Raw genomic sequence first — 19,702 nt, forward strand, 5'->3', positions numbered from 1 at the left:
TTATTTTTCTTGGTAATTTATTTCACCCAAGGAGAAGAAGAAAAGAGATATAATAGTACCATGTCTTTGTTTTGAATTAAAGTTTACATCTTTTTTTTTTTTCTCCCTCAAACCAGTGCTTTGGCCTTCTTGGGGTGAATGGAGCAGGAAAGACCACCATCTTCAAGATGCTGACTGGAGACATAATTCCTACAGGTGGAAACATTCTGATCAGAAATAAGATTGGGTATGAAAACAAATGCTTCAAATTACTGAACACAACATAATTAAATGAGAAAAATAATTAAAATGAACTCCTTATGTTATTTTGTGGTTATATTATTAAATCCTTAGAGGAAAAACAGCTACTCGAGTGGAAATTTTTAAACCTTTAAGTATGACTATGATGGTGGGATTGTTTTTACCTCTTTTTTCCAGACTCACCAATCACCATGACCCAAATAGAGCTACCTTCCCAACATCTGAGGACTAAGAGGGAAACATCTTCTGAAAGTCATTTGTGTTTTTGATTCTTTCAATTCAGGTCTCTGGCTCACGTTGACTCTGACAGCTCATTAATTGGCTACTGTCCTCAGGAAGATGCTTTGGATGACCTGGTAACCGTGGAAGAACATTTGTATTTCTATGCTAGGATACATGGAATTCCAGAAAAAGATATTAAAGAAGTGAGTATAAGTGTGAAAAACTAGTTCATTTGAAAACCATTATTATTTCTGCTTCCCACACACCCACCCTCGAGACCAAGTTGACATCTGGAAAATTATGACATTTCTCTCCTGACAGTGATAATTGAGGCAGTATTAGCGTGATTGTGTATATCATAAATGAACCTATGAACTCGACTTTAGAAACATCTTGGCCCATGTTTGTTCAGTTGTCTTTTAAAAACTATCAAGTAAAGAATGACATTTGCCTTAGACTCTGGGTTGAGCCATGTTTGGTGATGCCTGTATATCCTTTAGTGTTCAGATAAGTACTGAAATATGGAATTACCTACAAAATGCCCAAGTAAAATAGAATAGCCTCCAATTTGATTTTTTATATTTCTTTTTTTATATTTTTTATTTTTTTTGGCTGCATTGAGTCTTCTTTGCTGTGTGCAGGCTTTCTCTAGTTGTGGTGAGCAGGGACTATTCTTCGTTGCGGTGCACAGGCTTCTCATTGCGGTGGCTTCTCTTGTTGTGGAGCATGGGCTCTAGGCGCGCGGGCTTCAGTAGTTGCAGCACCTGGGACCAGTAGTTGTGCTGCGTGGGCCCTAGAGTGCAGGCTCAGTAGTTGTGGCACACAGGCTTAGTTGCTCCGCGTTATGTGGGATCTTCCCAGACCAGGGCTCGAACCCCTGTCCCCTGCATTGGCAGGAGGATTCTTAACCACTGTGCCACCAGGGAAGTTCCTGAACTATTAATGTTTAAGTGGACCTTTGAAAATAAACTAAAATTTATGTTGAATTTAAATGTTTTAATTTTTTCGGGAATGTATTTCTTCATTATAAAACTTTCTTTTCACAAGTAGCTCTTTTCCCGTTTAATGCTTTAAGGGTTTTGGCAAGAGAAAATCAACTTAAGTCCTCTTTTCCACCTACAGACTGTTCATAAACTCCTTAGGAGGCTTCACCTGCTGCCCTACAAGGACAAAACTACCTCTATGTGTAGTTACGGCACAAAAAGAAAATTATCCACTGCACTGGCCTTGATAGGGAAACCTTCCATACTGTTGCTGGTAAGAGACTCATTGTGAAAAAGGCGACTACCTAATTAGAACCACATATCCAATAGTGTGTGTAACAGTTCATTATCATTATTGCAATAAACATTTACTGAGGTCTCACTATATGCTAGTTATTTTGTAAAGCACTTTACATATATTGTCTCACTAAGGGAATTCATATCAGATAATTTGTTGCCACAAAAATATGCCCTCAAAAATGTTTTTGTCTGAAGCTATGGCTCAGTCGGTTTCAGAGGAAACATGGGAATAGGAAGTAGCTGAAACAAAGTCAGGATATTTAAATGAGTAAGTAAAATTATGACAGAATTTGATTCCCAGTTATTGAAGAAATCAGTTCTATTAGTAACTGATCAGGTGAACTAACACATTTTCCAACTTCTACCAAAAAGGAAATACACATTTGAGGACAACATGCTGTGCTAGAATGTTATTTCCTTGTTGCTTAAAAATATGAGTTACCTAGCTTGAGATGCAATCTTGACAATATGCCATTCTACTTTATCTGAATTTTTTGGAGGCAAGAAATACATGTCACGTTTATATTTTGATTAAGAGCTGAAAAATTAAATTGATCACCTGGAAATATAAATTACACTAGGAGTGACATAGCATTCTGCTCCCCAGGCCAAACACTGTGAAAAGTGTTTATTTCAGAGAAATAAGCTTGCCCTTATTTTGGAAGATCCCCTTCATTCAAGGACTTCCAAACTCCAAAAGAGGCTTAACTATATGCAATAAAATCACCAGTTATAAATCATCACGTTATTCCAGAGATTAAGTAATATAGAGGATCAAATCATTTAAACTGCCCAGATAGTGTAATGCACAACCCATCTCTCTATAATACCGGAAGCTTATAATGCATTACATCCCTGCCAATCGATGCTCATAATGGAATTCTATTGTATAAGTGTCCCTTAAATTGAAGAAAACAATCCTTAGGCACCCCTGTGAGATAATAGATTTAAAGTACTTTAAAATGTTGTTAAAAGCTCTATGCAAATATTATGTATTAATGAGCTGAACTAAAGTCAGGCTATGAGAGAAAGATACCCTATTTTCTCTTATATATATTTACTGTAATGCCATTGTCTTCAAAAATAGGAACAGTGACAATATAACCTTTACCGTTTCCCCAAATTAACACTCATTTCTTTCTTTAAATTTAAATTTAACCCCTTACTATAAAAATAAACCTCTGATGATCCTATGTATATACTTTCCATTTCAGACATATGTTTTTAATTTTTACCTAATCTTGACCTATAATTTGGTTTTTTAATCATCTGTCAGGATTTATTATTGCTTATTTAGGTTTTCCATTGCTGCATTTCTAATTCTATGTCTGAATAATTTTTCTAAACATCATTTACTTTAAAATGTAATTTATATCTTTCTATTTGGCAATTTCTGCAAATCCTACTTTTATTTCCCCAAGGAGTATTACATTTCAATTAATAACATAAAACTGAAAGTACACCTCAATCATATTAACAAAAACAAATCAAATTGAATTCTCTGTGCTACACATAACATATTATCTATCACTCACAGCCACAATTCTGCCATCAGGAGCAAGGTAGCAGTCTTGCTGATGCAGCTTCAAATATATATGTGACAATATAGTATTAAATGTAAAAATTCTTGCTTTGTCAGTAATTGAAGAAGAATATTTTCCAAAGAAATATGAGAGACAAGTGTAAAGTAAGAGTACAACTTCACTGAGACACTTTTTAAAACAGATTGACAATTTTAAATGATTAATTTTGAGCTTTTTGACAGCAGCAGAAAGAAGCCTATTAAGTATAAAACAAGTTAGTCACATGACCTGGAAAAGTGATTTCTGTCCTAGGCAAGTGAGATGCAATGATTCATGTAAAGAACCTCATCAAAATTTAATTAATTTGATAAATTGTTCTTGTAACTTTCTATTAAGGATGAGCCAAGCTCTGGGATGGATCCTAAATCAAAACGGCACCTCTGGAAGATCATTTCAGAAGAAGTACAGAATAAATGTGCCGTCATCCTCACTTCTCACAGGTAAACTGAGAGTCAGATGACACGATGTTAGAATGAGAGACGGGAAAGGTAATCCCGTGTAATATATACGGATAGTGAATTCTGCAATTGGATTAAATTATTTTATGTTCATAGTCAAAGGAGCAAGTCCGGAAGGTTTCATGGTGAGACTCCAGCTCCTGTGGTGGGACAGGGCCTAAGAAATCTTTTAAAAAACAAATTTCCCATAACTTGCATCCCTCTTAATTCAACTATGCCTCCCTATTGCCTATCACATAAAATTCAGCATTTTTCGGCTTAGTATGCAAGGCCTTTTATTATCTGGCCTCGTCTAAACTTCTAGTCTTTTTTTCCTATGACACCCTCTCCTATCTGTCAATCTGAATGACTCCTGGTTCCGCGTACACTCACTGCCCTTTCCTATCACATGCGCTTTTGGCTGTGTCTTCTACTGGAGTTGATCTTTTCACAAAATCTCTCCAGATTCTAATCTTACTAGTCCTTTAAGAACTAGTTCACAAGCCTTCTCCATGAAGTAGACCCTTCCAATCAATTAGGTAAAAAAGCTACTAAAGAATTTTCTCTGTGCCTTTCTTATAAGGTTAGCCTTATATTAAGTTCATCCTTTCATTATAATGATCATATAGTAGAAAAAGAGCTAGTTATGTTTAGAATCAAGAGACTTGTTTATATCCTATATACTAGCCTTGCCTTAGCACAGTATATGTTCTGAAGCCAATCATTTAATTTCCATTAACTTTTTTTTAACTTTTTATTTTATATTGGAGTATAGCCGATTAACAACATTGTGATAGATTCAGGTGCACAGCAAAGGGACTCAACCATAAATATACATGTATCCATTCTCCCCCAAACTCCCCTAATTTCCATTAACTTTTTTTTTTTTTTGCGGTACGCGGGCCTCTCACTGTTGTGGCCTTTCCCGTTGCGGAGCACAGGCTCCGGACGCGCAGGCTCAGCGGCCATGGCTCATGGGCCCAGCTGCTCCGTGGCATGTGGGATCTTCCCGGACCGGGGCATGAAGCCGTGTCACCTGCATCGGCAGGTGGACTCTCAACCACTGCGCCACCAGGGAAGCCCTCCATTAACTTTTGTATTAAGTGGACAGGGTGATACCTAAGATCTCCTCCAGTTATCATCGCCCATGAAATTAGAATTATATAATCAAGTACAGGTTAACTAGTTATAAACACAGAAGTATAAAAGCCAACTGAATATGGAGTATAAGGCGAAATGAAAACAGCTTAGTATTATTTTGGAAGCATTTCTTACAAAATGTAGGTCTTGAGTCAAAGTTTGAAAGAGCTTAAAAGAAATACTGTGTTTGATAGAGTAGGCAATCCAGGTGAGAGAGATGGCCTCAAGTTTGAGAAGAAACAGTAATAAACCCTATGTGAAGACATTTAATTTATATGTTAAAAGATATTTTTGTTCTTCAAGGGAAAGGACATTTTAAGGAACTCAAATACTCAAGCAGTATTTCTAAGGTGCCATAATGAAAAAAGTTAAGCTTATGCTCATGAACTTAAACCAATTTTCTGTGCCTGGAATGCTGACATGATTCTGTCTTACAGCATGGAAGAATGTGAAGCTCTCTGTACCAGGTTGGCCATTATGGTGAATGGAAGGTTCCAATGTATTGGATCATTGCAGCATATTAAGAGCAGGTGAGGAACAAATGTATTGTTTAACATGTGGTATAGGGTAATCAAATCTACCAGTGCTATACTCACCTTCAAGGATTATCTCAGCAGCCCATCCTACAATGAATAGTAAAACTGGAATGGAGAAGTTAATCATTGATTCACCTTGAAGTTAAATTATAGTACTGAGGATTGAATTTTTTAAAATTAATAACCCCAAAACCTGGAAGGCCTAAAAGCTAATAATAATAATAATAATAATATCATTATTATTATTATTATTCCCCAACGAAAATACTCTCCGAAAGCAGTTTCAAGAGTTATCTCAGTGACAAATGACAATGAAAACACAACGATCCAAAACCTATGGGATGCAGCAAAAGCAGTTCTAAGGGGGAAGTTTATAGCTATACAAGCCTACCTCAAGAAACAAGAAAAATCTCAAATAAACAATCTAACCTGACACCTAAAGGAGCTAGAGAAAGAAGAACAAACAAAACCCAAAGTTAGCAGAAGGAAAGAAAGACCAGAGCAGAAATAAATTAAATAGAAACAAAGAAAAGCAATAGAAAAGATCAATAAAACTAAATGCTGGTTCTTTGAGAAGATAAACAAAATTGATAAACCATTAGCCAGACTCATCAACAAAAAGAGAGAGTGGACTCAAATTAATAAAGTTAGAAATGAAAAAGGAGAAGTTACAGCAGACACTTCAGAAATACAAAGCATCCTAAGAGACTATTACAAGCAACTCTATCCAATAAAATGGACAACCTGGAAGAAATGGACAAATTTTTAGAAAGGCATAACCTTCCAAGACTGAACCAGGAAGAAATAGAAAATATGAACAGACCAGTCACAAGTAATGAAATTGAAACTGTGATGAAAACTCTTCCAACAATCAAAAGTCCAGGGCCAGATGGCTTCACAGGTGAATTCCATCAAACATTTAGAGAAGAGCTAACACCCATCCTTCTCAAACTCTTCCAAAAAAATTGCACAGGAAGGAACACTCCCAAACTCATTATACGAGGCCACCATCACCCTGATACCAAAACCAGACAAAGATACTACAAAAAAAGAAAATTACAGACCAATACCACTGATGAATATAGATGCAAAAATCCTCAACAAACTACTAGCAAACAGAATCCAACAACACATTAAAAGGATCATACACCATGATCAAGTGGGATTTATCCCAGGGATGCAATGATTCTTCAGTATACACAAATCAATCAATGTGATACACCATATTAACAAATTGAAGGATACAAACCATATGATCATCTCAATAGATGCAGAAAAAGCTTTTGACAAAATTCAACACCCATTTATGATAAAAACTCTCCAGAAAGTGGGCATAGAGGGAACCTACCTCAACATAATAAAGTCCGTATATGGCAAACCCACAGCAAACATCATTCTCAATGGTGAAAAACTGAAAGCATTTCCTCTAAGATCAGGAACAAGACAAGGATGTCCACTCTCAAGACAAGGATATCCACTCTCACCACTGTTATTCAACATAATTTTGGAAGTCCTAGCCACAGCAATCAGAGGAGAAAAAGAAATAAAAGGAATAGAAATTGGAAAAGAAGAAGTAAAACTGTCACTGTTTACAGATGACATGATACATACATAGAGATCCTAAAAATGCCACCAGAAAACTGATAGAGCTAATCAATGAATTTGGTAAAGTTGCAGGATACAAAATTAATGCACAGAAATCTCTTGCATTCCAGTACACTAATGATGAAAAATCTGAAAGAAAAATTAAGGAAACACTCTCATTTACCATTGCAACAAAAAGAATAAAATACCTAGGAATAAACCTACCTAGGGAGACCAAAGAGCTGTATGCAGAAAACTCTAAGGCACTGATGAAATAAATTAAAGATGATACCAACAGATGGAGAGATATACCATGTTCGTGGATTGGAAGAATCAATATTGTGAAAATAACTATACTACCCAAAGCAATCTGCAGATTCAATGCAATCCCTATCAAATTCCCAATGGCATTTTTTACAGAACTAGAACAAAATATCTTGAAATTTGTATGGAGACACAAAAGACCCCAAATAGCCAAAGCAGTCTTGAGGGAAAAAGACAGAGCTGGAGGAATCAGACTCCCTGACTTCAGACTATACTACAAAGCTACAGTAATCAAGACAATATGGCACTGGCACAAAAACAGAAACATAGATCAATGGAACAAGATAGAAAGCCCAGAGATAAACCCACGCATGTATGGTCAACTATCTATGACAAAGGAGGCAAGGATATACAATGGAGAAAAGACAGCCTCTTCAATAAGTGGTGCTGGGAGAACTGGACAGCTACATGTATAAGAATGAAATTAGAACACTCCCTAACACCATACACAAAAATAAACTCAAAATGGATTCGAGACCTAAATGTAAGACCGGCCACTATAAAACTCTTAGAGGAAAACATAGGAAGAACACTCTTTGACATAAATCACAGCAAGATCTTTTTTGATCCACCTCCTAGAGTAATGGAAATAAAAACAAAAGTAAACAAATGGGGCCTAATGAAACTTCAAAGCCTTTTCACAGCAAAGGAAACCATAAACAAGACCAAAAGACAACCCTCAGAATGGGAGAAAATATTTTCAAATGAATCAATGGACAAAGGATTAATCTCCAAAATATATAAACAGCTCAATATTAAAGAAACAACCCCCCAATCCAAAAATGGGCAGAGGACCTAAATAGACATTTCTCCAAAGAAGACATACAGATGGCCAAGAAGCACATGAAAAGCTGCTCAACATCACTAATTATTAGAGAAATGCAAATCAAAACTACAGTGAGGTATCACCTCACACCAGTTAGAATGGGCATCATCAGAAAATCTACAAATAACAAATGCTGGAGAAGGTGTGGAGAAGAAGGAACTCTCTTGCACTATTGGTGGGAATGTAAATTGATACAGCCACTATGGAAAACAGTATGGAGGTTCCTTAAAAAACTAAAAATAGAATTACCATATGATCCAGCAATCCCACTACTGGGCATATACCCAGAGAAAACCATAGTTCAAAAACGCACATGCACCCCAATGTTCACTGCAGCACTATTTACAATAGCCAGGTCATGGAAGCAACCTAAATGCCCAACAACAGACGAATGCATAAAGAAGATTTGGTACATATATACAATGGAATATTACTCAGCCATAAAACGGAACAAAATTGAGTGATTTGTTTAGACATGGATGGATCTAGAGACTGTCATACAGAGTGAAATAAGTCAGAAAGAGAAAAACAAATATCGTATATTAACGCATGTATGTGGAACCTAGAAAAATGGTACAGATGAACCAGAAGTTGAGACACAGATGTAGAGAACAAATGTATGGACACCAAGGGGGGAAAGCCACATGGGGGTGGGGATGGTGGTGTGCTGAATTGGGCCATTGGGATTGACATGTATACACTGATATGTATAAAATTGATGACTAATAAGAACCTGTTGTATACAAAAATAAATAAAATATAATTCAAAAATTCAAAGGAAAAAAAAAAGTAAATGACAGGACTTCCCTCGTGGCACAGTGGTTAAGAATCTGCCTGCCAATGCAGGGGACACGGGTTCGAGCCCTAGTCCGGGAAGATCCCACATGCTGCAGAGCAACTAAGCCCGTGCGCCACAACTACTGAGCCTGTGCTCTGGAGCCCACGAGCCACAAATACTGAAGCCTGCGCTCCTAGAGCCCGAGCTCTGCAACAAGAGAAGCCACCGCAATGAGAAGCCCACACACACACACACACACACAAAAAAAAAGTTTTCTTGGTAACAAATTAGACCTTGACAAGTACATGAAGGCATCGATTTTTATCTAGCACGTTCATTTGCCATTTGAACAGGCTTTCAGCAAGCTATTTAACATTTTTACTGCATTCAAAACCTTTTCATCAAAAATACATTGGGGAGATGTGCATAAATATCATACTATCAAATTAAATTAATATTTTTATGTTTGTCAGAGTGCATATGCATTTATACATATCCATGTTAATCTTCCAACATCATGACATTACTTTATACCTTTGTCTGTACAACAGCTTGGCTTTCTTATAAGACAATATTAACCAAGATAAGAAAAAAGGATGAAAAAGGCCTTATATGTTGTTCCCAGAGAGTCTGCTGTGACTTGTTTACAAACTCTACTTTTGGTGCAAACTGTTAGATAGTATATTGATTTATTATTTATTTTTAAAAACCCAGTGATTTTAATCTTTACGATTGACATGAAATCTCCAATAGCTTGCCTCTAAAGATTCTCTTTGCTTTAAATTAGAAAGTATGTATCTCCAGGAATTTACATCAATTACCAATTCATGGATGCCAAAGAAAGCCAGGATTTTGTATTTTCTTTCTAATGCAGCTTTTGTCCAAAGGATCTGACTTTGTATAGTGGTAGAAATAAATAAAAAGTCATGGCAGTACACTATTTCCAGTTTGCAACATGCCCTGAACTTTTATAGCAAAATGATAGTCTTTATGTAGGAAAAGGGGCTATCATGGTCAGCTTGGGTCCTGTTTCATTATCTAGAATTCCAAAGGAGCTATTTCAGCAAAACATAACTCATACTGTATTTTGCACTTCTATCTAGGTTTGGACGAGGATTTACCGTCAAGGTTCACGTGAAGAATGCCAAAGTGAGCATGGAGCCCCTCACAAGGTTCATGCAACTTCACTTTCCAAAAACATACTTAAAAGTAAGAGATTGACTGGTTTTGATAGTCATAATCTAATATCGTAGTGGATGTTTGTCATTTTCAAGCTGACCATAGCTTTGTTATTCATCAATATATATTTATTAGTTTAAGATTCTTAAGATACTCTGAAGCACACTTAGTATTAACAGATAAAATCTTCAAATTAGTTATATATTTTTGTAGCTACTTAAGAGTAACATAGTCCTTTTACATACCTTTATTTCTTCCTCACAAAGGCTTTATGACCATATCATATTACTTTTCAGGTTGTATGCTTAACTAGATTATTAGTTACATATGTTAGGGAATTGAGGCATGGCAGATACATATGACCAAGGGCATTTCTTCTAAGAAAAAAAAAATTACAAAGTTCCAGAATGTCACAGCTAGAAGAGATCATCTCCTTTGCTTTCCTCACTTGAAAGATAAGCGCACAAAGTTTTGAGCAGAATTGCTTGGAAATCAAGTTCTTAAATCGCACACTACCTGAAACATTGCTCAATTAATTTCATCTTACATATACATATCAACAGGATGGGCACACACAGATATATACATATAAATCTCACATAGTACATATTTAAATGCACTTGACAAAAAAACTATCATTGTAACATCTTTGATGTGCAGGTAATTGATATAAGATGATTATAGCAACTGATTGTTTTTAAACAGAAGTCAGGTGTGGAATGATGAAAAGAAATTGGAAGACTTGGGCTGAGGTCCAGCTCTGCCTATGTGATTTCCAGCAAGACATTTAAAGTCTCTGAGCCTCGTATTCCTATTTTACAAATACTGTTGATATCTACTGCACAAGACTGGTGTGAGAACTAAATGATAAAATGTCCACAAAGATGCTTCCTAAACTGTCAGGCACCATATTAACGTGAAGTGATTTTGGAGAGCAAAATAGAGTTCATTTTTAAAAACAATTCTTTTATCAATACAAAATACCTTTGCCTCAACCTCTGATTCTTATCAAAGTCCATTTTCTATCATCTAAATTAAAATCAAATTTAAAAATTAAAGGACACTTTTGTTTTTGTTTTTTTTTGCACAAACCACATTGGTCATAGTACTTCTTTCAGTGAACTTCTCGGTTGAAATCTGTGTTTATTCACTGAGTGATGAGATTACATTTGCCCTGGTCTGTTCTTCAGGGGACTAGTGCTATACAAGACAAGTGCAGTGATGATAAAAGTTTGATTACTTCCTAAGTAGACCATTCTCTACAAGTATGTGATGGTTTCTAGGTCTCTAAAAGGGAAATAACCAAACAACAATTTAGGAGTAAAAATAAGTATCAATAAGATAGCCTGATTGCACTGACAGGTGTGATGTAAACACAAATCAGTGAGAGGGGCTAGACAGCGAGCAAAGGAGTGAGAAGAGGGGTTTCTAGTAACGCAGGTCTGGAATACCAAGCTGCAATATACAATCTTGATCTGATCAATATAGGTTACAGGGATTGTTTATGGAGTAAAGAAACCATCCTGACCAAACTAGTGTTTAGGAAAGATTATCCTAGCTACTTTGTGCCAGTATATGGTTTCTAAGCTTCTGAAGAATCTGTTGCAATAACCCAGATGTGGAGTGATGAGCATCAAGTTAATAAAATTGATGGTGCAGATAGAGAGGAAAGGTTACATTTGAGAGTTATTTTAGAGGAAAAATAAATAAGATATGATAATTGATGAAATATGCAGAAAAGCAAGATGTTAAAGATACGCCAAGGAAATAAGAATAGATTACTAAATTGATGGTGATACTACAGACTAAATAAACTGAAAAGAATTTTAGAGTGAGTTAAGAAAGAATGTAGCATTATTTGAATGAGGTTTCTCATAGACAATGCTTTTGAAATCTGGCAACTTTAGCCAATATAAATTGAACAGCTAATCCTTAGCCTTTTAGAACAATTCTAACATTAAAAAAAAAAGAAATTTCTAAAAGTTATCTCTGAAAACACTTATGTGAGCTAAGCATAATCTGACATTGGCAATACCATTCCACAATATTTTTTCCTAGGCAAGACAATAATGTCTTTATAAGTGCACATGAATGTAGAATATTTTGGAATTTTCATTAGCTTTTTAATTTGTTTTCTCTTGGACATTCATAAAACTTTTAATCTCATCTTTGAAAGCTGTTACTCTCAAAACATACCCATTATTTACAATGTAACATCATTTTCAAAGGAATGAATTTCAGTATGTTTCTTAGCTCTTGGTCAAGTTATGTCTAGTCAAGTCAATATTACCTGACATTGAGAAATACATTTTTTCCCTTTGGTTCCCACAGGATCAGCACCTCAGCATGCTAGAGTATCATGTGCCGGTCACCGCAGGAGGAGTAGCAAACATTTTTGATCTGCTGGAAACCAACAAGACTGCTTTAAATATCACAAATTTCTTAGTGAGTCAGACTACTCTGGAAGAGGTAAGCTGGATACCATGATCCATGTGCACAATGTCACATAAATTATTACACATTCTGATTATTTCTTTTTAATGACATTGAATTTGCTTTTAATTGAAGCAATATCTAAACTTGCACCTGAAAAACTTAGCTTAATTTATTTCTAAGTGCATTTTGGGATGTTAGGAAAAAATATGAAAAGAGTTAACTATTTTTAATGGAGAAAAGAAGATTTTTTCCTTCTATAAGACATCTATACCCATCAGTTTTCTGTATATGTAAAGCAACAGTTATTTTCATCTATAAAACAAATAGCTGTTAACACTTTCTTTACTTTCTCCTTGGTAGGTTTCTTAAATAACATTTCTATTGATTGGCTTCCTAGATTAGGGGAGGATGGGGTTATCTAGTGAGAATTTGGTGCCAATGCTTTAGATCTGCTAGATTCAGGTAACCAAAGTGGTAAATGCAGGATTCTTTTGTTTCATTCACATCATCTGTCTTAATTACATTTATATTCAATAACTCGAGGCATCATGGAACATCCTTCATCACCTTTGCACTGTTTTAGTTTTATACAGTTCAGGCAACCTGATATATAGAACATTTGATTGGACCTATCACTGGAATGGGTCTGAAAGTGAGGCTACAGAGGCCTCTGAATCATGCTGCATCTCATGGACAATTTTTTATGGGGAATTAAGGCAATTATGGCTTTGCCAACATAGAAGATTTATCCTTTGACTTGTAACCAATTACCAGTATCATGTCTGGCACAAAGTAGACTCTCAATATTTTCTGGATGAATCTATGACTAATAGAATTTTAAACAAAGTCATAAAGGTCTGCCTGTTAAATAATAAGCTTACTGAACATAATGTTAATGTGAGCTTCGTATACAAATTTTATTTTAGTGCATTAACTGTTGAAACTAGTGAAACTCTTGAAACCAGTGAAATTTCTCTCAACATCATCGTACAAACATTTGATAAGGGCTTGGGTTGGGCTCCTTGTTAAAAGATACTTGAAAGATACTGATACAGATCAAATAGATACAAATATGTGGCTATAGATATTTAATTATAGCTTTAGATTTATATTATGATTATAAATGTATTTATAGTTGTAGATATGGATATTATTTTCAAACCCCAGATAAATTTCAATACCTAAAGGAAGGACTCCTAGTGAGAGTTGGTTTATGTGTGTGGGCATGCCCCTATGAAATCTAGTTTTCTTCTTATTAGCTCTCCCATTGTGCATACACACACACCTTATTTCTTCCTTTGGTTTACCAAGTACTAATGGCTTTATTTCCCTTGAAAAATCAGGTTTTCATCAACTTTGCCAAAGACCAAAAGTGCTATGAAACTGCCGATACCAGTAGCCAAGGTTCCACCGTAAGCACTGACTCACAAGATGACCAGCTGTAGTCTTAGTACCTCCAGCAAACTCAGTCTCAACAAATGCCAATGGCTTCATTTTGAGGAAGAGCCACAGAAGATACAAATTCCTCAAAATATCTTAATTTTAAAGCATTATTCTGTATTGGAAAGTTACAATTGTGCAAGACTAGCCAGTAACCATAAATGGAAAGTTTTCTTTCTAAGGTCAGTGAATGTTTTTACTACTGAAATGAATTTCTGTCTACTCAACACTGAGCATGCTAGTGTGTAAGCTGCTGACTCTTATGCAAAGGTGAAACCACTGAGACAGCTTAAAAGCATGGCTATTAGCAGTTGAAAAGAAAGAGTGGAGAAGAAAAGTAAGGTAGTTTGGGGGTAGGTAGAATTGGGAGAGCAGACAAAATAATTTATTTTCAGAAAATAATAGAATGAACATCATCATGAATACATGAATCTATTGTGATGTGTAAAGTGCCAAGGGCCAGATTAACATCGGCAGTAAAGAGTGGGCACAATGTCTAGAGTGTGTGTGTTTGTCATTTTCAGTACCTGTAAATACATGGGGACGTACTGACCCCCCCGAAATGCCTTTCTACAAGAATGCTATAGAAGGACAGTTTACCCTGGTGGTAAATAGAGCTTAAATCTATTCCTGCAATGCCTTGCCAATAGTGAGGCACGCAGCAGAGCAAGAAACTACTTGCTTTTGGGCGGAAATAGGTGTGTCAGCTGGGCAGATACAAATCCTGAAAGATGATAGAGAATTCACGTGCTGCAGGCAGACAACGTTTTTTAAAGCCGTTACAGAAAGGTTCATATTCTGGGTCTCTCTGAAGGAAACATTCCTGTGGAGGGAAAATGAATATGAAGATAATTTTCAGCTAATTACCCGGCTGACCCAGAATCATATATATGGCTATAGAATAGACTTCGTAATAATGCCAAATTATATGGCCCTGGGGGAAGGTGCTTTATGTAACGCGTGTGTGTGTGTGTGTGTGTGTGTGTGTCTATGTGTCTATATAAGTTTGCTTTGGCACATCTGTTTTGAAAATCAATAAAATCAACATTTAGTAAAAACAGTTCATGAAGTCATTTCATTTGTTAGGGAAGAGCCAGGAATTTAAAACTTGGAGTCACGTGGGTGACAAGCTCCCATGGGACCTGGCCCCTGCTTACTTCTGCACCTTCACCGCTTTCCTTCTCCTCTTCCCCTTTAGGGTGTAGCCAGGCTGGCCTGTTTTGGGTTTTGCCAGTGCACCAAACTCCTTCCTCCCTCCACACCTCTGCATGTATTTCCATACGTCTCCCTGTGTGAAATGCCCTTCCCCTAGTTTGTGTCTAGCTAAGTCTTCAGAAATGTTGTTCTTTCTCAGAGAAGCTTTCCTTCCCTAATTCTTCAGTTTAAATCTAATCCCCCAGTCCTAAAACTGTACTCTATTGTACTTCCTAATTTTCTCTGAGAGCATGCATCCTAATTTGTAATCTATCTGATTAATGATATATATCTTAACAGATGGCAACAAAATTTCTCTTAAGATAGAAAATATCCTTGTTGAATATAATACATAGATAAGCTTTTTGGAGTAGACAGTGCAATTCTGAGAGGATGAGTGTCTTCAGGAGTCCAAACAAGCAAAACAATGGTCAGGCTCCGTGAGAGAATAAAGGGATTTGTTTATTGTTCATTGTGCTTGTTATTGTGGTGGTTGGTTGCTTGCTTCTGAGCAGTTGTAGGAAGAGAAACACAGGGGGAGGAGAGAAAGGAAATGGAGAAAGGAGGAACCAGTGAGATGGTAGAAGGCTGAGTATTGAAGAGAAACTGAGTATTGAGAAACTGAGTGATCGAATGGACTTTTAAAACCATGAATAGGGACACACAGTTTTGAGAAGCACGATTCTGCTGTGTCCCCATTTGCCTGGCAAAGCAATAAAACTATTCATTTCTACTTTACCCAAAGCTCTGTCTCCAAGATTTGATTCAGCACTGGTGCACAGAGGCCAACATTTTCAGCATCATTATTGACCAAGAAAAAAAAAAAAAAAAACCATGAATATCCAAATGTTTTCACATTCGTTTGCTGTGCAGCCATGCTGTGGACTGTCCTCCTACCCCTAAATCTTGGTTAAAGTCAGTCATACTTACAAATGCTTTATGTGAATGAGTGTCTAGTGGAAATTGAGGAAAGGATGAGTTGTCTTCTTTGAAAGAGGTACAGAACAATGCCTGCTTCACCACAGAGCAGGAGAAGCCTGGCGGGAGGCAAGACCATGAGTCGGAGGGGTCCGGATATGTGCTGAGTGGAGCTTCTGACCCCCCAGGATGTGGATCTGGGAGGTTCCAGCCAATCTCATCTACCTCTCAGTAGGCAGGGAAGTCCAAGCTGGCCTCTGGATGACATGGCTGGCACTTCTGAGTGTTTATTTAGTATTTCTCTCCCTCACTAGACATGAAGCTCTATGAGGACAGGAGACCTACTTTGATCTTCCTAGTTTTCCCATCAGTACCTACACACACGATAAATATTTGTGGTACTCAATAAAGATTTGTTGGTTAAATAGATGAATAAATAAATGAATGAGAAACAAAAGAGAAGCAGGCATGGTTGGTATGGAAACCAAGCATCTTTATTCTGTTTATATCTATGAAATGCAGTGAAGTTTCCCATGAGGTAGTTTATTCATGGAGAAGAAAAAGGAAAGATGACGCCTTGTTCCATAATACAAATATTCCAGTGTATCCACTGGAATAGGAGGACGTGGGTACCTTCTTTGGGAATGGAATTCTAATGCTTTGCTTCTGTACATTGCTGCACACTTATTTCTTCTTTGTCTTTTTGTCTGTGAGGATGTACTGTATGAGTTTCACAGTGCATTTTTACATATAAGTAAGGAACATACGTAAAAAACTATTTGAACCCACATCCCTTGGGGCTTCTCTGCAGTAGAGAAAATGTTTTGAGAATTCCCAGTTCTTGGAGGACCGCCTCCACTCTGGATAACCCATACAGATTCTGCTTTTTCATATGAGTTACCTAAATTACCTCTGAGGATTGTGGCAATCTTCACCTCACCTATAAAACCTGATTTTCATAATATTAAAACATTTGGAAAAATGATATGTACAACTACCTTCTCCAAATATGCTCTCTGCCCGAATGATTCATTCTTCTCCTCAGGGATGATAATTCCCTAGACAACAGCAAATGCCCTCCTGGGTGAGGGTGAGGGTGATGCAGCAGGCTTGCATCCTCTTACCTCAACAGGAGCCTGGGAGCCTGCTTGCTTCATTAAAGTACGCTTATCAACATAAATTTTTAAGTATAATAACAGCAAGCTAAAAGGGAATGATATTATTTCCTTTGGCATCATGTGTGACACTTAATCTTATCCCTCCCTTATTTATCAACCCAGACTGGTTTTCTGTAATCTGTAGAACTAAATGCAGACTCCTTAACTGACCCTCAAATAATCAATATTTCATAATGTACCCCACCACGTCCACCTGTCTTCCTCCTGTAGTCTACGCCCAACTTCAGTGAATTGCTTGCTGTTTCCTATTATGACAGATCTTTTCGCACTCTTGTGCCACTTTGCTGACAATACTCCTTTCTCTTGAAAGACCTTTTCCCTGTTCCCACTCATCTTTTATGTAGAAACTCCTCTTCTTCTTCACCTTTTCCTTAAGGAAATCTTCCCAGAAAGCCTCAGGCAGAGTTCATTGTTCTATCCTCATTACAAAAGCATTCTGTGCAGGCCTCTGCAGCAGTGTTTCCCTGCTGCATTATAATCATCTCTATACCGTCTTTCTCTTCCCATTACACTCTCAGTTGATCAAGAGTAGCGACCTATTATTCCTTCATCATTGTATCTGCCATACCCAGCAGAGTACCAACTATTCTTGCTCAATAAATCATTGAGGGACCAAAAAGTCTGTTTCAATGTAGAAATATTTTCATAATTTTGCTCTGAATTATTTGCAATTATGTTGGTTTTAGCTTTAGAAGACTAGCTATTATAATTGAATGGTAACTGCTAGGGAAAAATGTTCAGATGACCAAACATTTTACATTTAAATGTTGTTTCTGCATAAAGCACAGATGCTAAGCAGTTAGGGTGGGCAGATGACCCAGGATGACCAGAGTACCTAATTTCTCACGACCACTTTGATTACTTTAGAGATTGACACATGACTCCAGTAAACTTAGTCAATTTTAATTGAATTAATCTTCATCACACCACCACCACCCCCCCTGCGGCTTTCCCCCCTTGGTATCCATACGTTTGTTCTCTACATCTGTGTCTAAATTTCTGCCCCACAAACCAGTTCATCTGTACCATTTTTCTAGGTTCCACATACATGCGTTAATATATGATATTTGTTTTTCTCTTTCTGACTTATTTCAGTCTGTATGACAATCTCTAGGTCCATCCACGTCTCAACAAATGACCCAATTCCTTTCCGTTTTATGGCTGAGTAATATTCCATTGTATATATGTACCACATCTTCTTTATGCATTCGTCTGTCGATGGGCATTTAGGTTGCTTCCATGACCTGGCTATTGTAAAGAATGCTGCAATGAACATTGGGGTGCATGTGTCTTTTTGAATTATGGTTTTCTCTGGGTATATGCCCAGTAGTAGGATTTCTGGATCATATGGTAATTCTACTTTTAGTTTTTTAAGGAACCTCCATACTGTTCTCCATAGTGGCTGTATCAATTTACATTCCCACCAACAGTGCAAGAGGGTTTCCTTTTCTCCACACCCTCTCCAGCATTTGTTATTTGTAGATTTTCTGATGATGCCCGTTCTAACTGGTGAGAGGTGATAGCTCACTGTAGTTTTGATTTGCATTGCTCTAATAATTAGTGATGTTGAGCAGCTTTTCATGTGCTACTTGGCCATCTGTGTGTCTTCTTTGGAGAAATGTCTATTTAGGTCTTCTACCCATTTTTGGATTGGGTTGTTTGTTTTTTTATTATTGAGCTGCATGAGCTGTTTATATATTTTGGAGATTAATCCTTTGTCCGTTGATTCATTTGCAAATATTTTCTCCCATTCTGAGGGTTGTCTTTTCATCTTGTTTATGGTTTCCTTTGCTGTGCAGAAGCTTTGAAGTTTCATTAGGTCCCATTTGTTTATTTTTGTTTTTATTTCCATTACTCTAGGAGGTGGATCAAAAAAGATCTTGCTGTGATTTATGTCAAAGAGTGTTCTTCCTATGTTTTCCTCTAAGAGTTTTATAGTGTCCACTCTTACATTTAGGTTTCGAATCCATTTTGTGTTTATTTTTGTGTATGGTGTTAGGGAGTGTTCTAATTTCATTCTTATACATGTAGCTGTCCAGTTTTCCCAGCACCACTTATTGAAGAGACTGTCATTTCTCCATTGTATATCCTTGCCTCCTTTGTCATAGATTAGTTGACCATAGGTGCGTGGGTTTATCTCTGGGTTTCTATCTTGCTCCATTGATCTATGTTTCTGTTTTTGTGCCAGTGCCATATTGTCTTGATTACTGTAGCTTTGTAGTATAGTCTGCAGTCAGGGAGTCTGATTCCTCCACCTCCATTTTTTTCCCTCAAGACTGCTTTGCTCTTCGGGGTCTTTTGTGTCTCCATACAAATTTTAAGATTTTTTTTTCTAGTTCCGTAAAAAACGCCATTTGTAATTTGATAGGAATTGCATTGAACCTGTAGAATGCTTTGGGTAATA

At 36.8% G+C, this 19,702-nt stretch overlaps 1 protein-coding gene across 2 annotated transcripts in view; it reads left to right on the forward strand.

Annotated features, from left to right (window-relative positions):
• ABCA12 (ATP binding cassette subfamily A member 12) overlaps window positions 1–15,055 on the forward strand; it is a 180,935-nt gene extending 165,880 nt beyond the window's left edge. For both annotated transcript variants that reach the window (XM_079710645.1, XM_079710646.1), the window contains exons 46-53: window positions 117–226; window positions 524–665; window positions 1,585–1,719; window positions 3,665–3,768; window positions 5,343–5,435; window positions 10,057–10,162; window positions 12,464–12,601; window positions 13,912–15,055. In XM_079710645.1, the coding sequence (XP_079566771.1) occupies window positions 117–226; window positions 524–665; window positions 1,585–1,719; window positions 3,665–3,768; window positions 5,343–5,435; window positions 10,057–10,162; window positions 12,464–12,601; window positions 13,912–14,013 (930 nt within the window). In that variant the 3' untranslated portion in view covers window positions 14,014–15,055. The remainder of the gene's footprint in view (window positions 1–116; window positions 227–523; window positions 666–1,584; window positions 1,720–3,664; window positions 3,769–5,342; window positions 5,436–10,056; window positions 10,163–12,463; window positions 12,602–13,911) is intronic.
• The last annotated feature ends 4,647 nt before the right edge of the window (window positions 15,056–19,702 follow it).

This window comes from Hyperoodon ampullatus (assembly GCF_949752795.1).
Source record: "Hyperoodon ampullatus genome assembly, chromosome: 8".
Taxonomy (NCBI): domain Eukaryota; kingdom Metazoa; phylum Chordata; class Mammalia; order Artiodactyla; family Ziphiidae; genus Hyperoodon; species Hyperoodon ampullatus.